We start from the raw sequence: 15,880 nt of genomic DNA, 5'->3' as shown, positions 1-15,880 counted from the left end.
AGAAGAAAGTAATATAAAAATCGCTACCGATAAGTTCGAAGTACAAATGCGGCCCATTTATTTAATTCGTGAAGTAAATTAAATAAAAGAAAAAGCTACATTTTGTCTGCTTCCCACGGTTTAACAAATCTTTATAATATAACGAGGTTTTACTAAACGCTATCAATGCTAGATACAGTTGATCTTGAAGAGGAAAAGAAAAGCAAAATCATGAGGAGAAGTTCCCACATCAGCTGCCTGGGTCTGCAGAGAGTCTTATGTTGGCTTCTATTTCTGCTGCATTCCCATACAGCTTCTTCCCAGTCAATCATAAAGAAGCTACCGGGTTTTTCTGGTGACCTTCCTTTCAATCTTGAGACTGGGTTAGCACTCGCGCGTATTTATTTTTATTAATATTTTTTCTATCTTACAAGTGGATTCAAACTTGCAGATTGTAAATCGCTTATATTTAAAAGTTATAAATTTTAAATATAAAAAAGAGAAAACAGTCATTGTAATGATAAAAATATATATATATTAAAACGAGCGGATTCTTTATTTGTAAAATAGTGAATGTTAGAAATTTTTTTTTTTTTTTCCTTGTTTTGTGATAAATTGGGGAGGAAGAAAATAGTGAATGTTACGGCTTCGTCTGCTTAGTTTTTTTTGTCTTCTTTTTTGAGATAAATTGGGGGAAGGGATTTTAGCATCAGATTTAACCTGGAGGGTTTATCAAAAGTGAACTTTGTTGTTCTATAGTATTCGAAAGAAGTAAATTTGTCTAATTAAAACTAGACCGTTAATATCAACTTATCATATATAATAAAGTCATTAATTAACCAATTTATATGTCAAAAATAAGTAGGACTTAAATGACTGACTACTGGATTTTGTATGCAAGGTACGTTGGGGTGGGCGATTTGGATGATTTCCAGCTGTTTTATTACTTCATAGAGTCGGCAAGGAGTCCAGAAAATGATCCTCTCATGCTTTGGCTCACCGGTGGTCCATGTTGTTCTTCGTTTACAGGACTCGTTTATGAAATTGGTATTTTTTTTATCAGTAATTTCCAATTATTTTGTAAAGATAATAATAGAGTTTAAATTTAGTATGAACATTTATGTCCGATTTGTTGCAGAAATTATTATCGAGAAAGTAAAAGACTTCTTAATTTGATGTACAAAATTGAATTTGATTTTCACTTCAAATATTTTTGTGGGAAAGTTTGGAAAATTTTCAGGACTTAAGCGCTATTTGGGATGATATTTGTTTTTGCTTCCTTAAAAGAGCTTCGTGAGAAGCTACGCTACATTGATTTTAGCTTTAAAAATTGAGCATTAAAAATCATAAATAGCATTTCAGAATCCATGGCCTTAATCTAACAGAAGAAGGTGAGATGTTCGTTGTTAGCCGGAACTGCTTTAACTAGAGCCTATGAAAAAAGAATTGGGTTAATAAATTTTTTAGAAAATTTACAATTTTCTTTTCTAAAATAACCAATAAATTTCTATTGAAATAAACAATTATTTTTGTTTTGAAGTATAATAGTTCTGAATTTACTATAAATGTTAATATATAGGCCCACTAGTTTTCAATTATGCGAATTCAACAGAGAATTGGATAACGCTGGAACTGAATCCTTATTCATGGACAAAGGTAAGAGATTTGACGGTGCATTTGTCTTCTAGTTTCCTGTATAGCTTTTATTTCTATAATTAATAATAAAAATGTTTCAGCTAAGTAATGTCTAAGCAAACTGAAAAATTTAGTTGTTTTTCTCTCAGGTAGCAAACATAATATTCATAGATGCACCAGTTGGCACTGGATTCTCTTACTCTAAAAGTTCCCGAGGCTATCAGAGCAATGACACCTTATATGCATCACAGACCTACGAGTTTCTCCGAAAGGTTAGTCTAGTAGTGGTAGAAATTAAAAAATAAATAAATAAATAAAAAATAATAACCATAAGTATTTTTGAAACAAAAGCTGATTGTTGAGCACATTTTTTTTTTTAAAATATTTGAATTATGATGCATATAATAAATCTTTGTAAACTTTTTCGAAAATATATGTGCAGTGGCTTATGGCTCATCCCAAGTTTATGAAAAATTCAATCTATATTGGTGGAGATTCGTATTCTGGCAAGATTGTTCCCCTTATAGTTCAAACAGTATCTCACGGTAATTTTCTTTTCCTTTCTCTATTTATTACATCAGATTCAATAATAGTTCTCATATTGTCTCCAAACTGAAGAAATTAACCTTTTTGTTTTTTGGCTAAAAAATGGATAATTAGTTATGTCAAGGGAAATGAGGTCTTTCCCAGTTATCTCAGAATGGGTGGCGATTTTGCCTACTGTATGAATGATTTTTGCCTCTCAATATAATTACATTTTTTCGATTTTACCACTCTATGTTAGAAGTGAATGAAAGATTATACATGTCTATCAAAATTCTTTAAAATTAAATTTATAAAAGTTAATGAGAGTATTTCATAATTATGTAAAATTCTATAAAAATCAATAAAAATCTATTAAATAATCATCAAAAATTACTATTTAGAAAAGTTAATAAAATTATATTAAAATCTACATTGATTACAATCCCTTAAAGTCTCTTTCACGACACAAAAAGTGAAATTACTTTAATACCTACGACATATAGCATTTAAAAGAGCAGTAGATGTAAAATATACCATAGCATAAGCTTATCGAGTTGCACGATTATCTGCAAACCCTTTTCCCAAATATCTTACATTAGTTTTCATGATCATCAAAAGTAGCATATTTTGAAGAGCTCCTTGAAACTTAATGGGGTAGTCCATTAACGAAATTTGGAATACATTTTTAAGTAAAAAATGAGTGGTCATCAACATCGATAGATGGTATCTGCTTTTGGGTTGGCTATATTTGTATAACTAAGTTAGGATACTTTTGAGACAAAATTACACATTAACGGATTTTGTGTCAAAACCCTTCCAGATTCCTTTTCGAAACCCTAGATAAGTCCTGATCCTAGAAGAAACTTTACTAGACTGTCCTATAGAAAATTAGGCAGTATCTTCCCTAGGGGTAGAATATGGCCCAAAAAATTACCTGCACGAAAACATACTTCTATATAGTATCTCCTTATTCCTCCTATTTTACTATAAATAGTTCCACAAATTTTTAGGACTTTCATAAAAAAAAAAATGCACATATATTATATATATATAGATAGGAGGAATAACTTAATAAATTACAAATAGCTTTTTATTTTCGACCGCCTATACCACCCACTTAGTACTGTATATTTTAATATCGTTTTACAAACATACCAACGCGAAGAAGGGTAATCAAAACAACAACCACAATAACAATAATAATAATTAATATATTAATGATAATAATGATAATAATAGTATTAGTAAAACTGGACCCTGGCTACCATATAATCATACCTGCTCAAGGGCTACCAAACCTGTCTGAAAGCTATCACTTACCTAAGGGTTATCGTGTAAACATACCTATCTGAGGGCTGCCATACCTGCCCAAAGGCTACCACTTGCCCAAGGACTCATACTTGCCCGACGGTTGTCGTTTTTGCCCCTAGACTGTGATACTTGCCCAAAGGATACCATATAATAGTAGTAGTAATAATAATAATAATAATAATAATAATAATAATGGTAACAATAAAAATTATAATGATGATGATAATAATAATAATAATAATAATAATACCGATAATAATAATAATAATAATAATAAATAATGAAAATAACAGTAAAAATAATCATGATAAATATTAATAACAATTACAATAATAATAATAACAATAATAACAATAACAATAATAATGATAATGATAATAATAATAATAATTAATTGATTAATAAATAAATAATAATAACAATATTAATAACAACAATTATATTGATAATAGTGATAACAATAAGGCATATAAGAATAATATTAGGAAATCAAATCATGAATAAATAAGGCAACATAAGGTAAAATAATATTTCATAATTCATAAACATGCTACGAAATACGCATAGTCATATCCGAGGGCGATATGATATCACTTAACATGCTACGCGATCCACGATATTAGATGTCGTCGGTATTCTACTACTAATACAGTTAGTGGGTGGTTACCCATATTGGCTGTCTAATCCTCTAGACTCATAGGCAACATAGTTAGAAGGCTAGCTATTCATGGACCATGTCGAATCGTTGCTCCCGTACGGTGTGGTACATACAAACATAATGTAACATACATATTTGTATATATATATATATATATATATATTAAGATTTTTAATGCACCATACTATATGCCAGTGGTGTCAGATAGTACTTGGCATCTCGAGTACTATTTGACGGGGAGGTTAAAGAGAGAAACCTATAATCGATAGCATCCTAACGACATTGATTGCTTCTAATCTGCCATGGCTAAACAGTCAACCGTGGGGGTGGCTAATGTTCATTGTGCTCTATACTTCCCATATCTCGAATCCATAGCTCCCACAGAATGGCCATACATATATCCACACTAATCCATGGTGATAGCCATCTTGCGATGAAGGAGAAGATGACTGGTGCTCACTTTATATTATACCCGCCTACCGTTATAGGGAGGACCATGAATATAACCTATGCGCTGATCCATGACAGCCACCTGTAGCCAAAAGAAAGGTTCGCTAATGCTCACTATGCAATATACTTGCCAGTCCTCAGGTCCTGACACCCTCAGAATAGCCATAATAAACAACTATCTACATGATGGTCTCATAAACTTGTGTGCTATTATACAGCATATAATACCAGTACTATATGGTGCATATAAAAACTATAAAACTTTATAATATTATAAAATTGAATATTGATAAAATACAATCCAATTTGTACACTTTTACCAATTCATAAAATCTCATATCCCCTCTAAACCATCATTACAATCCATCAATTTTAATATTTTAATTTCTACCACCATAAACCAAATCCATGATACATAAATAAATAATTAAGTAAACGCATAACTATATTTGTTCATAGTAGCTTAATATAATTATTTTTTCTAACCTTCGAATCAATTTATACCAAAAATTTCACTAAACCCATAAAAATTTTCACACACAATTAAATACATTTTATTATGCGTTATATAACCTCAACAATAAAATTAACAGTAATTTAAAATTTCAGTTTCCTTAATTTTGAAGATATAAATTCAATTCCATGCATATTTAATTCAATATAAATTTGGTATCATAAATTTAAATAACAATTTTATTTAAACATTAAACGCATATATTTTTCAATTTTTCACATTTAATTTATTAATTTATTCAAAAATGGCATCTTTTAAAATGCTTCCCCATAATTCATAAACAAGGTACCAAAAAAAACCTAAGAAGACAAGGAACACATTACTAACCTCCATTGGCCTCAATTCTGCCCGTGGTGGCCAAAAAATGATCAAGAAGTTTCGACTAAACTTTCCCTCCATGTATCCCGCAAACCATTTAGAATTTGGATGGATGGAGATCATTTTTTAGATCAGGAGTCCAAAATGGGGGGAGAGGGTATGAAATTAGGTTGGATCGGTTGGAAAACAACGAAATTGCTGACGAATTCATTTTGGCTATCGCCGAATTCACCGACCTAATCTGGGCATGTCATTAGTTGGCTGGTCACCAAATTTGGTTGCTGAGCTCTTTAGTGACCTGGCTTTGAGGCATTAGTGCATGCAACCAAGTGGTGGCCAGAAAAACTAAATTCTGATGGGACATGAAAGGGAGGGAGATAGAGGGGGGGGGGGGGGAGAGAGAGAGAGAGAGAGATAGAGAAAGAGAAAGAGAGAGAGAAAGAGAGAGAGGAAGAAGAAAAAGGGCTACACATGAGAGAGAGGTGGAGGGGTTATTTTCTCCCTGGGAAGGAAAAAGAAAAAGAAAAAGAAAAAGAAACTGAAAATGAAAAAGAAAAAATGGAAAGAAATAAAAATAAAATTTTTTATTCAAGGTGACACATGGCATTCTTTCATTTTGACATGTGGCCCTATTTCATCGTGACACATGGAACCTTCCAAGTGGTGACACGTGGCACAAATTGAAGGCTCCTTTAAATATTCCACTACCCGGTAAAATCAGTCCCAAGAAAAATAGATACAATTTTATAGACCTATAGCTTTTCAAACGTAGGTCAAAATTAAGCATGTCGCTAGTCTACGAACTCGTATTGACAAGCACTTTCATATAAAAAATGGGCCAATGCCAAAATCTATGAAAATAAAAAATCAACTTCGGACTTGTTGATTGATCCGGATCGTATCTTGTTTTTATCATAACTTTCTATTCTTATCTCTGATTTTGAAATACCACCAGTATATAAACTCGTGTCGATGAGTACTTTTCCATGGTTACTCAATCAACATGAAATTCTGCCCACAGTAAAAAGTCAACTGTGGAACCCACTTGGTCAATCTCAGTCAACTTTGGTCAACCTTTATTGGAAATTCAAATTTGGGACATTTTCTCGGGTAGTGGTGTTACATTTTATCCATGCTTTCTTATTTGCAATGGAAGGACTAGTGGAGGTGTAGAACTATCCCTTAGATTCTTTTGTTAGACAAACATACTGTAATATCGTTTTAAGCGGAAAATGAAATACATAGCTGCTCTAGTTATAATTGCTCTAGTAATGGAATAAACACTCAAATATTGCCTATTCCCATTCAAAACATGTCTTGTGATTTTGCTAGGAACCTCATGCAATTTATAGGCTAGGTGAAGACCTTATCAAATAACAATCTTTATCATTCCCTACCATCAAAACAAAATAGAACTCTATTATCATATAGAACATGGGTAGCTAATTGATAATATTACCTTTCGAATTAATTATTCAAATATATATTACAATATGTGGACTACCTAAATAAGTGTTTCACATTCTCCCACTTGGTCAATATATTATAATAGAATTGAATGGTAAGAAACTATAAAACTTAACATGGCCAACTAAAACAATCCTATTCCATTGATTAAAAAAAAAAAAAAACAAAACAAAACAAATAACGTTATTGTTTTCAAAAGAAAGTTTTCAAAATATGAGCCATAGCAGTTATATCTATAATTAAACATTCCCTTCCATGTAACACATATAAGATTATTTTCTATAAAGAATTGTAAACTTTATGAACAAACTTCCAATAAGCTTACTCAAGGTCCAAAATGAAAAAATAAAAATAAAAAATTTATCTTAATAAAGTTTACAAAATAATTTTTTAATGTGCACAAAATAAAGTACCAAAAAGATAAAGGAATCTAAGAAGAGTCAATAAGTTCCATATGCCCCACATGACCTATATATAGATTAAGCGCCAATACTTTAATCATGAGATTTGTAATCATAAGCTTTGTACTTCTATGCTCAGTAGTAAATTTATGGTCTCCGATATGATCTTTAACAATTAAAAGCTTAATATTGATATTTCTAGCATTGGTCCAACTTTTGTTAATATTAGAAAAGAAAATTGTTGCTATATTATCGCAATATACTTTTAATGGTCTAGAAATAAAATTGACAACTTTAACATTTGTGGTAAAATTGTATAACTACAATGCGTGTGAAGTAGCTTCATAGTAAGCAATGAATTATGCTCCATAGTAAACCCTACAATTACAGATTTCCATATGGTTCTTCAAGATATAGCCCTTTCAACAAGTACAAAAATATATCCTGACGTAGATTTTTGTTTTGTTTTTTTTTTTGTTTTTTTTTTTTTTTTGTGGTTAACACATCCCATATAGTCAGAATCTGAATACCTAACCACTTCTGAATGATCAGTCCTTTTATAGATGAGCCTATAATTCTTGGTTCCTTACAAGTATCTCATAACCTTTTTAGCAGCTTCTCAATGTTCCAGTACTTGGTTACTTTGATACCTACTTAGCATTCCTACTGCAAAACTAATGCTGACCTTGTACAAACTTGAGTATGCATGTAATATCCATATCTTAGCAGTTAAAATTTTCGGAAGAGTGGTAATTTGATATGTGTTAGAAATCCATAAGATTTTGAGTTCAAAACTTGTCGGTTTTGACCAAAAAACACATTTAAAGACCAATAAATGAGCCCAAAAATAATCTTACCTACATGTCAGGAGAAATGGTAACTCTAGTCCATTTTAGATTCAAGACTTGACACTCCCATACAAAATAGTGTAAGGACAAAAAAAAAGAACCCAAATGATGGTTGAGCCTACATGTAAAGGCATGTGTACAAAGATTATACAAATCTAATGATGACATATCTCCTATCAATTTAAGCTTTTTGAATGAGTAATATTCAAGTTAGCATATAAAATTGTTAATTATAACATGGTTATGTCAATAAACCATTCCTAAGAAATTGTTATTACTGTTATTTTGTAGGAAGTGAAGTCGGGAGTAAGCCAACAATGAATCTCAAAGTATTTCAAACAATGTTGTCAACTTACAATTGTATACATGTAGAGTTGAAAAAAATTTTGATTGAGATTAATTAATGTTTTTTGTAACTGAATCAGGGATACGTTCTTGGTAATCCCTTGACATATTTAAGACAGGACTTAAACTACAGAGTTGAATTCGCTCATGGAATGGCACTTTTGTCAGATACAATCTACAAGGTATAATGCTTATCTTACATACACCTATATAGGAGCCTGTTTCTTGCATATATAGTTTTGATAAAAAATTTTGACAAATGATATTAATTTTTAAACTGATATAATCTAATAATAGACATCTACGCTCATTTAAAATAACCTAAATAATTTATTATAATACAACTAATACAACTCTCCAATGTTCTCTTTCATAAAAAAAATAAAAAATATTTTCTCTCTCCTACTTCTTTTGGAAAATGATATATCTTTCACATACATTTTTTGGTATAGCCAAAAGGTATATATTTTGCGAAAAAAAGAAATACAACCATATATTTTCATTTTGTCTTAACTTTTTTCCCTTTTTACATAGAATCCTTCTTTTAATTAAATTATTATTCTTTTTTCTATAAATTGTTATAGACAGAGTTGTTGGTGAAAATTGTAAAGGCAAAAAAATTGTTGTTTTTTTTTTTTTTAACACAAAATTATTGTTCTTTAAATTATTTTTTTTCTTTAATGATTTTTTTTTTTTAACTTTCAACTAAGAATTTAGATTAAATATTTACAAATAATGGAAGGGAGTCAAATTCGTATTTGTGTTAGTCATTTGATATTTTGATTATTTTTACTGGAGTAAAACTGTTTTTTTTTTTTTTTTTTTTTTACAGTGAAAAATAATGTTTTTGGGGGAGATTAAATATATAATATTTTTTTTTGAATGAATTAAGATTAACATTGTGCTTTTTTTTTTTTTTTTAAAGACACAAATAGATTAACTTTTTTTTTTTTAACATATTAATTAAAATTGTTGATGAGTAAAAATATTGCATATTTTTTGTAGTAACAAATGTTGTTTTAGATATAGGAATAAAGTTTAATAAGTAAATATTTTCTAAAAGTAAGAATAGGTCTATGCCATTGAATTATACTAGTTTAAAGGTTGAGATTATTTGTTAAAAATTTTTACAAAAACTATTGGTACAAGCAATGGACCACACACACACACACACACACACATAAATATGGCATGTAATTTAACTAAGTAGTAGAGAACAACTTCAGTCAAAAAATAAGAAAATACATGTAAGATGGATCTACATTGTAAAGAGGAATATTAGAAAAAATATAAAATAAAATGATGGCTCAATTATCATTGGTTTAAACTTTAAACTTTTAAAAGTGGTAATCAATCTATTTATACTGGATAGAGGCGTCTATATATATATATATAAGCGTCTATATATATATATATATATATGTGTGTGTGTGTGTGTGCGTGTGTGTGTGTGTATATATATATAGAATAATTCTATCATTTGAACCGTCCGCATGCGGACCAAGGAAAAAAAAAACGATTTTTGAAAAAACTGTCGTATTTTCCCTGTCTGTGTAAGAGAAAAGATGATATTTTTTCCAAAAACCATCGTCTTTTTCCTTGGTCCACATGCGAACGGTTCGGATGATAGCCAGACTTTATATATGTATATGTATATATATATATACATTTTCTGAAATTTGATTTTCTTCCAAAATTAAGCACTTGAATTGGTTATAATTTATTAATACGAAATTGAGATTACATCTTTTTGTAGAAATCTTGAGAGTTAGCTGCAAACTTTTTGTTGGCAAGATTTCATATGTAATATTGCCTATACATTTTTAAATTAACGCTTGTGTTAATGTTTTTTAAGTCAACAAAAAGGAATTGCAAGGGTAATTACATCGACGTAGATCCAAACAATCGATCATGCCTCAACGCTCTCAAAGTTGTGGACAAGGTGCGTACAATCTCTCTCTCTCTCTCTCTCTCTCACACACAAATGGGATCATTTGGTTTATAATTTCTTTAATTCTTTCAATATTCAATTATGTGCATTCCATTAAAAATATATATATATATATTATGATTTTTTAGCTTTATATTTGAAATTTTTTACTGTTTTCTTTTAGTTAAAGTACAGTAAGATTTGTAGTTTTTTTGTCCCCAAACTAATAAATTAGATTTGTTGTTTTAGATTTTTGTCCTATTTTAAAATTTTCAACCTTCAAAAGTAGAATATCAATATTAAATATTGACTTATCCGTTAAATACATATATTCATGCAGTGCGTTGGAAAGGTAAGCTTAGAACATATACTTCTACCTAACTGCCACGGAAAGGATTTAAATTATTTCGTTGAAGGCAGTGTCACAGATTTTGCCGCCCCTTATGAGCAACAGAAGTGTAAGGTATATCTCTCTCAAGCATACGTATTAGTTATTATGATATATATTATAGAATTAGACTCATATGAGATCCTTTATACTATAACAATTTTTTATATTATCCTTTCAAGCTTAGACATATAAAAATTGCATTAATAGTTATTTGGATTCTTGCAATTGGATAGAACTTCAAATAGAGCCAACATTTTACTAAAACCATATTAGGATATTAATTTTCATCCAAAATTTATTTATTTATTTATTTTTAATTTCAACCTTCCAAGGAATCTAATTTTTTTTGGTTAAAATTATCTATATAATGTTCATTTATAGAGTTTTATTAATTAATGAATTTAATTTCCAGAATGATAGGCGCAAGTACTCAAATATTTGGATGAATTATAAAGAAGTTCAGAAAGCTCTAAAAATTCGAGAGGTATATAATTTGGAAAAATATTTACAGCTTAATTAATTTCAAAAGAGATACAACTGAATTAACCAAGTTAAAACTTTAATTGTTTGAAAAGTAGGGAACAAAAACGGCATGGGCAAGATGCAATCGTACCTTGCCATACACTTATGGTTATGAAAGCAGTGTTGGTCTTCACCGAAATCTCACCCACAAATTCCTTCGTGCTCTGATTTACAGGTAATCTATATATTTTTCTTCTTTTTTTTATAATTTTGCTCAGGTCGTGCAGAAGAAATAACCAACGTCGTTGTTTGGATTAGTGAGGAAACAAATCATTAATTTGCGTGGTTCCGGTTTTAAAACATATTGGCTACAGTGGTGTCGTTTTGTTTATTAGATAGTTGCTAGAGTCGCGAATATCGCTTTTTGAATTCCCTTATAAAGCTTCATATAATAAACCTTCCTCTGTTTTCTTCTTCTTTTCGCTTAAATATACAGTGGAGATCATGACATGACTATTCCTTATTTGAGTACACATGCATGGATAAAATCCCTACATTTGGGAATTGAAGATGACTGGAGACCATGGTTTTCTAATGATGATCAAGTTGCAGGGTTAGAGTTATATTCTTTCTTCTGTTTTGCCTCCTTTTATTTATTTATTTATTATTATTATTATTATTATTAATTTTTTTTTCCAAAGGAGATTCATTCATCAAATGAGACTAAAACATGTTGTTGGAGAAGACTAATAAGCCATGAAGGCCTTCCCAAAAACTAAGGCTCTTAGGGAGCAATTTTAATACATAGCTATCTCAAAAATATCTCTTCATTTGTAGGACATTTTGATCCGTACAAATCTTAATGGGTGGTAATATAATTTGAATTTAGATGTTTAGAATTTTGAATTCTAATACTATGTTAGGTTCATATTGTCTCCAAAATTTTAAACAAATAGAAATGGATTTAAAATGCATTCCCAGCTATGTTAATTACATATTCATTCTCCAACCGAAATAATATAATTTTTTTTTTATTTTTTATTTTTCTCTTTCTTTTATACATTAAGAGTGAGGGGATTTGAACTTGGGTCATCACCTGCAAAACAAAAGCAAAGCATATTTTGTTATGTTATCAACAAATCTCTTAGTATCACTAAGGGTATAGAAATTAATAATGAATCCTTTGAAGCAGTTTTATTTTGTCCTGGCCGGTTTAGAATATCATTTTTTCAAATAAGTTCAATTTTGCATAATATAATAGTTTATTTTTTCTATTTTTTTCATTTTATTTTCCTTTTTTTACAATATAGGTACACAATCAGATATGCAAATGAAAAGTACCACTTGACATTTGCAACAGTAAAGGTAAGGGAAAGAAGATTGACATTAGATTTGACTTTGAGTCTATTATCTCTGTACAATATATTATAATTGATGGTAATAATATAAAAAAACTAAATATATCTGTCTTTGTGCATACTGCGCAGGGAGGTGCGCATGGTGCACCGGAGTTCAATCCTAAGGAGTGTTTTGCTATGATCAGTAGATGGTTTGCCTCTTATAGTCTGTAGGCTTTACAACTAGTAGTTGTAGTTTATGAACCATAAAAATAAACTATAAAAATTTATGACTTTTTAGCTTTTTAATTTCTTTCTGTCTCTCGTTTCGTTCAACACATTTAAGTGAAACCTTAAAAGTGTATATCTATAAATACAAACATGATAATCTAATATATCATGTTGCTATTATGAAATATCTGTTGGAAATATGTTTGCTAACATAATGTGGAAATGTAATAATCAGTTAAGTGTCAAAAGTTCCATGCCAATTAATAATTTAGAAGCTAAAACTTTAGTTGGACAAGAGCAGTTTTTAACAATTATTATGTCGATTAATGTTCAACATAAATGATAACTATTTTTTCAATATATCAAAATATATACATATAGTTATTTTTTTTTATCTAGAAAATCCCGGATAATTTTATCCAAGAGGCCTCGAGTTATCCAAGGCCTCCAATACAAAATTTGTTTGTGATTTTCCTGAATAAAAGAAAAATTATATGTATGTTTCCTAGTTTTACCAATCTGATCGGTCCAGCTTTATCAATTGTTGGCTTTATCTTCAACTGATTTAGAGAAATATGTAATTAAATAACAAATATAATAGGAATTGGAAGGCGTTATCTCTGTATTCATAATTGCATGTAAATAAAATATTGCGTGTCTATCTAATAGCATCTATTAACTGTATATGATTAGGCTAGATTCAAGGATTTACAATAAATAAAAGATTGTACATATAATAAGCATTATCTCTTAGTTATGGCAGCTCTTTGACTAATTATTCTAACGTCCCCTCTCAAGTTTAGTCATGATTCCTTCAAATTAAGTCTAGACCATAAATGAATAAAAATATACTTGGCAAAACCTTTCTAAGGATGTCTGATATCTTATATGAACTTGGAAAATACCGAACTTCTATTTTTTTTCTCTAAAGTCTATCTTGAACAAAATGCATACCAATCTCAATATGCTTTATTCTTGCATGGAATAGTACTGGGTTGACAACCGGGAAGCTACACCCATATTATCACCCCACAAGATCTTCGTATAGATCACTTTATAATGACTGTATCCAAGCTAACATCTAGCGCCACCAGCCAATGCCCTATACTTGTACTATATACTCGATCACGCAATAAGAAGTCTTTACAATGACTAGGAAACCAAATTATCACAATGGCAGACACAATATCGCTCTGTAGTCTGACTATCATCGATACTTGAAGCTTAGTCAACATCAATGTAGCCATATAGTAGATTATGAGAGGAAGGTCAAATTTGAATATATACATAGGTTTTTTCACCTTGAAAAAAACATAGTACTTTTTCAAGCCATCCAGTGAATATCGGTTGATTGGTGCATGAACCTATGACAAAGAGTTCAGACCAAGTAATAGTGATATACTGAAGAATCCCAGTGGTGTTGCTATACCATTGAAAGGTACACCGATAGGACCACTAAACTGGGTTCTGTACTTACTAGAGTTAGACTACTTTTACAGTCAATCATGTTAGCTCGACCAAGAAGAACATTTATGTATTTCCTTTGAGATAAACGTAAACCAAATTGATTACAAACTGCTTCAATGTCCAAGAAGAGCAGAATAGGTCTGGATCCTTGAGAGAAAAATGGGTGTCTATTTGTCAAACAAAAGCATCTACGAGATAGCGTTTAGTCCCATTTATAATAATACCATCAACATAACATTTAGTAGTTTTCAATGTGGAATGTGATGAATCCTTCTATGACTTGTGAAATCCCTAGGTGTAAAGAGAATGGCAAAGTTTATCATATCAGGCTCAATGTGCCTCTTTCTGACCATAGAAAGATATTTTAAGTTTACAGAAAAGCCTTGGTTTGGCAGTATCATGAAAACCTTCTGGTTAAGCCATGTAGTTTGGTAGTATCATGAAAACCTTTTGGTTTAGCCATGAAAACATCATACTTTAGTACCCCATTAAGAAAAGCTTTATTGACATCAACTTGAGAAATGGACCAATCGTTTGACACAGTCGAGAAGAGAACAATTCGGATGGTTGACGGCTTGATTACTGGATTAAACGTTTCTAGAAAGATCAATATGGAGTTTTAAGAAAAGACCATTGCGACCAATCTTTTGTAACATTGAATCGACTTGTTTGTGTTCCATTTCAGTTTGAAAACCCATTTATTGCACACCATATTCATGTTGCAAGCAGAGTGAATAAATGTCCGAGTGTTGTTCCATATTATGGCAGTATATTGTAACACCCCGTCCCAAATCGCACCGGAATCCGTGCACGTTGACCGAGGTTGACTGTTGACCGTTGACCAAAGGGGTCAACCAAAGGGGTCAAAAGTTGACTTTTTGACTCGGTGGGAATTTCGAGATGCCTAGGGTACCGTGGCGAAGTGCACGATGCCATGAGTTCGTAGACTGGTAGCACGTCGAAAACGGAGCTACGGTTTGAAAGTTATGGACGAAACAAGTTGCGGTCCAAACTGTCCAAGGGGTGCCGGAGTTGACTTTTTGTTTATGGGGAATTGAGCTTTGACTCATGCATGGTTGTGAAGTGCTCGTCGATACGAGTTCACAGACTAGCGGCACGCTCAAAACGGACATCCGGTTAAAAAGTTATGGACGTTTGAAGTTTACCGGATACCGTATTATTTTTAATATTTTTTTGGGTCGGTGAACAGTGAAACGCCACGTGTCAGTTTCTGATTGGTCCACGTGGCATGAACAGTGTCACGCAGGGTTTTAATTTTGAAAAACTCTCGGGGAAGAGAGAGAAAGAGAGAGAAGAGAGAGAAAGAGAGAGAGGAGAGAGAAAGAGAGAGAGAGAGCCACCGCCGGCCACCGGAGTTTTCCACTGTTCCGGCCGAGGTACTGTACACGCGACGGACAGAAAGCTTGCCCACCTCATTTCCGGCAAAACCTCCAAATTTCACGGCGAACGGCCGCCGGACGCGCCTGGATCGGACGTCCGAAGTTTGGCGGCGATTTTTCCCCTCCACCGCCGGCCACCGCGAATCGGCACTGTTCCGGCCATTTTCCGGCCACACGCGCCTGACAGCCTTGATCCTCTCCTCAAGTCCGG

General features: G+C 31.4%; 1 protein-coding gene across 1 annotated transcript in view; it reads left to right on the top strand.

Moving 5' to 3' along the window:
- Window positions 1-202: 202 nt before the first annotated feature.
- The window catches only part of LOC112492870 (serine carboxypeptidase-like 17), a 60,321-nt gene continuing 44,643 nt past the window's right edge, over window positions 203-15,880 (top strand). Inside the window, exons 1-14 of the mRNA XM_060811203.1 lie at window positions 203-362; window positions 881-1,026; window positions 1,559-1,635; window positions 1,764-1,886; window positions 2,057-2,159; window positions 8,398-8,435; window positions 8,532-8,633; window positions 10,307-10,393; window positions 10,722-10,844; window positions 11,185-11,256; window positions 11,351-11,469; window positions 11,731-11,847; window positions 12,545-12,599; window positions 12,722-12,797. Of these exons, the coding sequence (XP_060667186.1) occupies window positions 211-362; window positions 881-1,026; window positions 1,559-1,635; window positions 1,764-1,886; window positions 2,057-2,159; window positions 8,398-8,435; window positions 8,532-8,633; window positions 10,307-10,393; window positions 10,722-10,844; window positions 11,185-11,256; window positions 11,351-11,469; window positions 11,731-11,847; window positions 12,545-12,599; window positions 12,722-12,797 (1,390 nt within the window). The 5' untranslated portion in view covers window positions 203-210. The remainder of the gene's footprint in view (window positions 363-880; window positions 1,027-1,558; window positions 1,636-1,763; window positions 1,887-2,056; window positions 2,160-8,397; window positions 8,436-8,531; window positions 8,634-10,306; window positions 10,394-10,721; window positions 10,845-11,184; window positions 11,257-11,350; window positions 11,470-11,730; window positions 11,848-12,544; window positions 12,600-12,721; window positions 12,798-15,880) is intronic.

The sequence above is a fragment of the Ziziphus jujuba genome, chromosome 9 (genome assembly GCF_031755915.1).
Source record: "Ziziphus jujuba cultivar Dongzao chromosome 9, ASM3175591v1".
NCBI classification, from domain to species: Eukaryota; Viridiplantae; Streptophyta; class Magnoliopsida; order Rosales; family Rhamnaceae; genus Ziziphus; species Ziziphus jujuba.
This window is presented reverse-complemented; position numbering and strand designations above follow the sequence as displayed.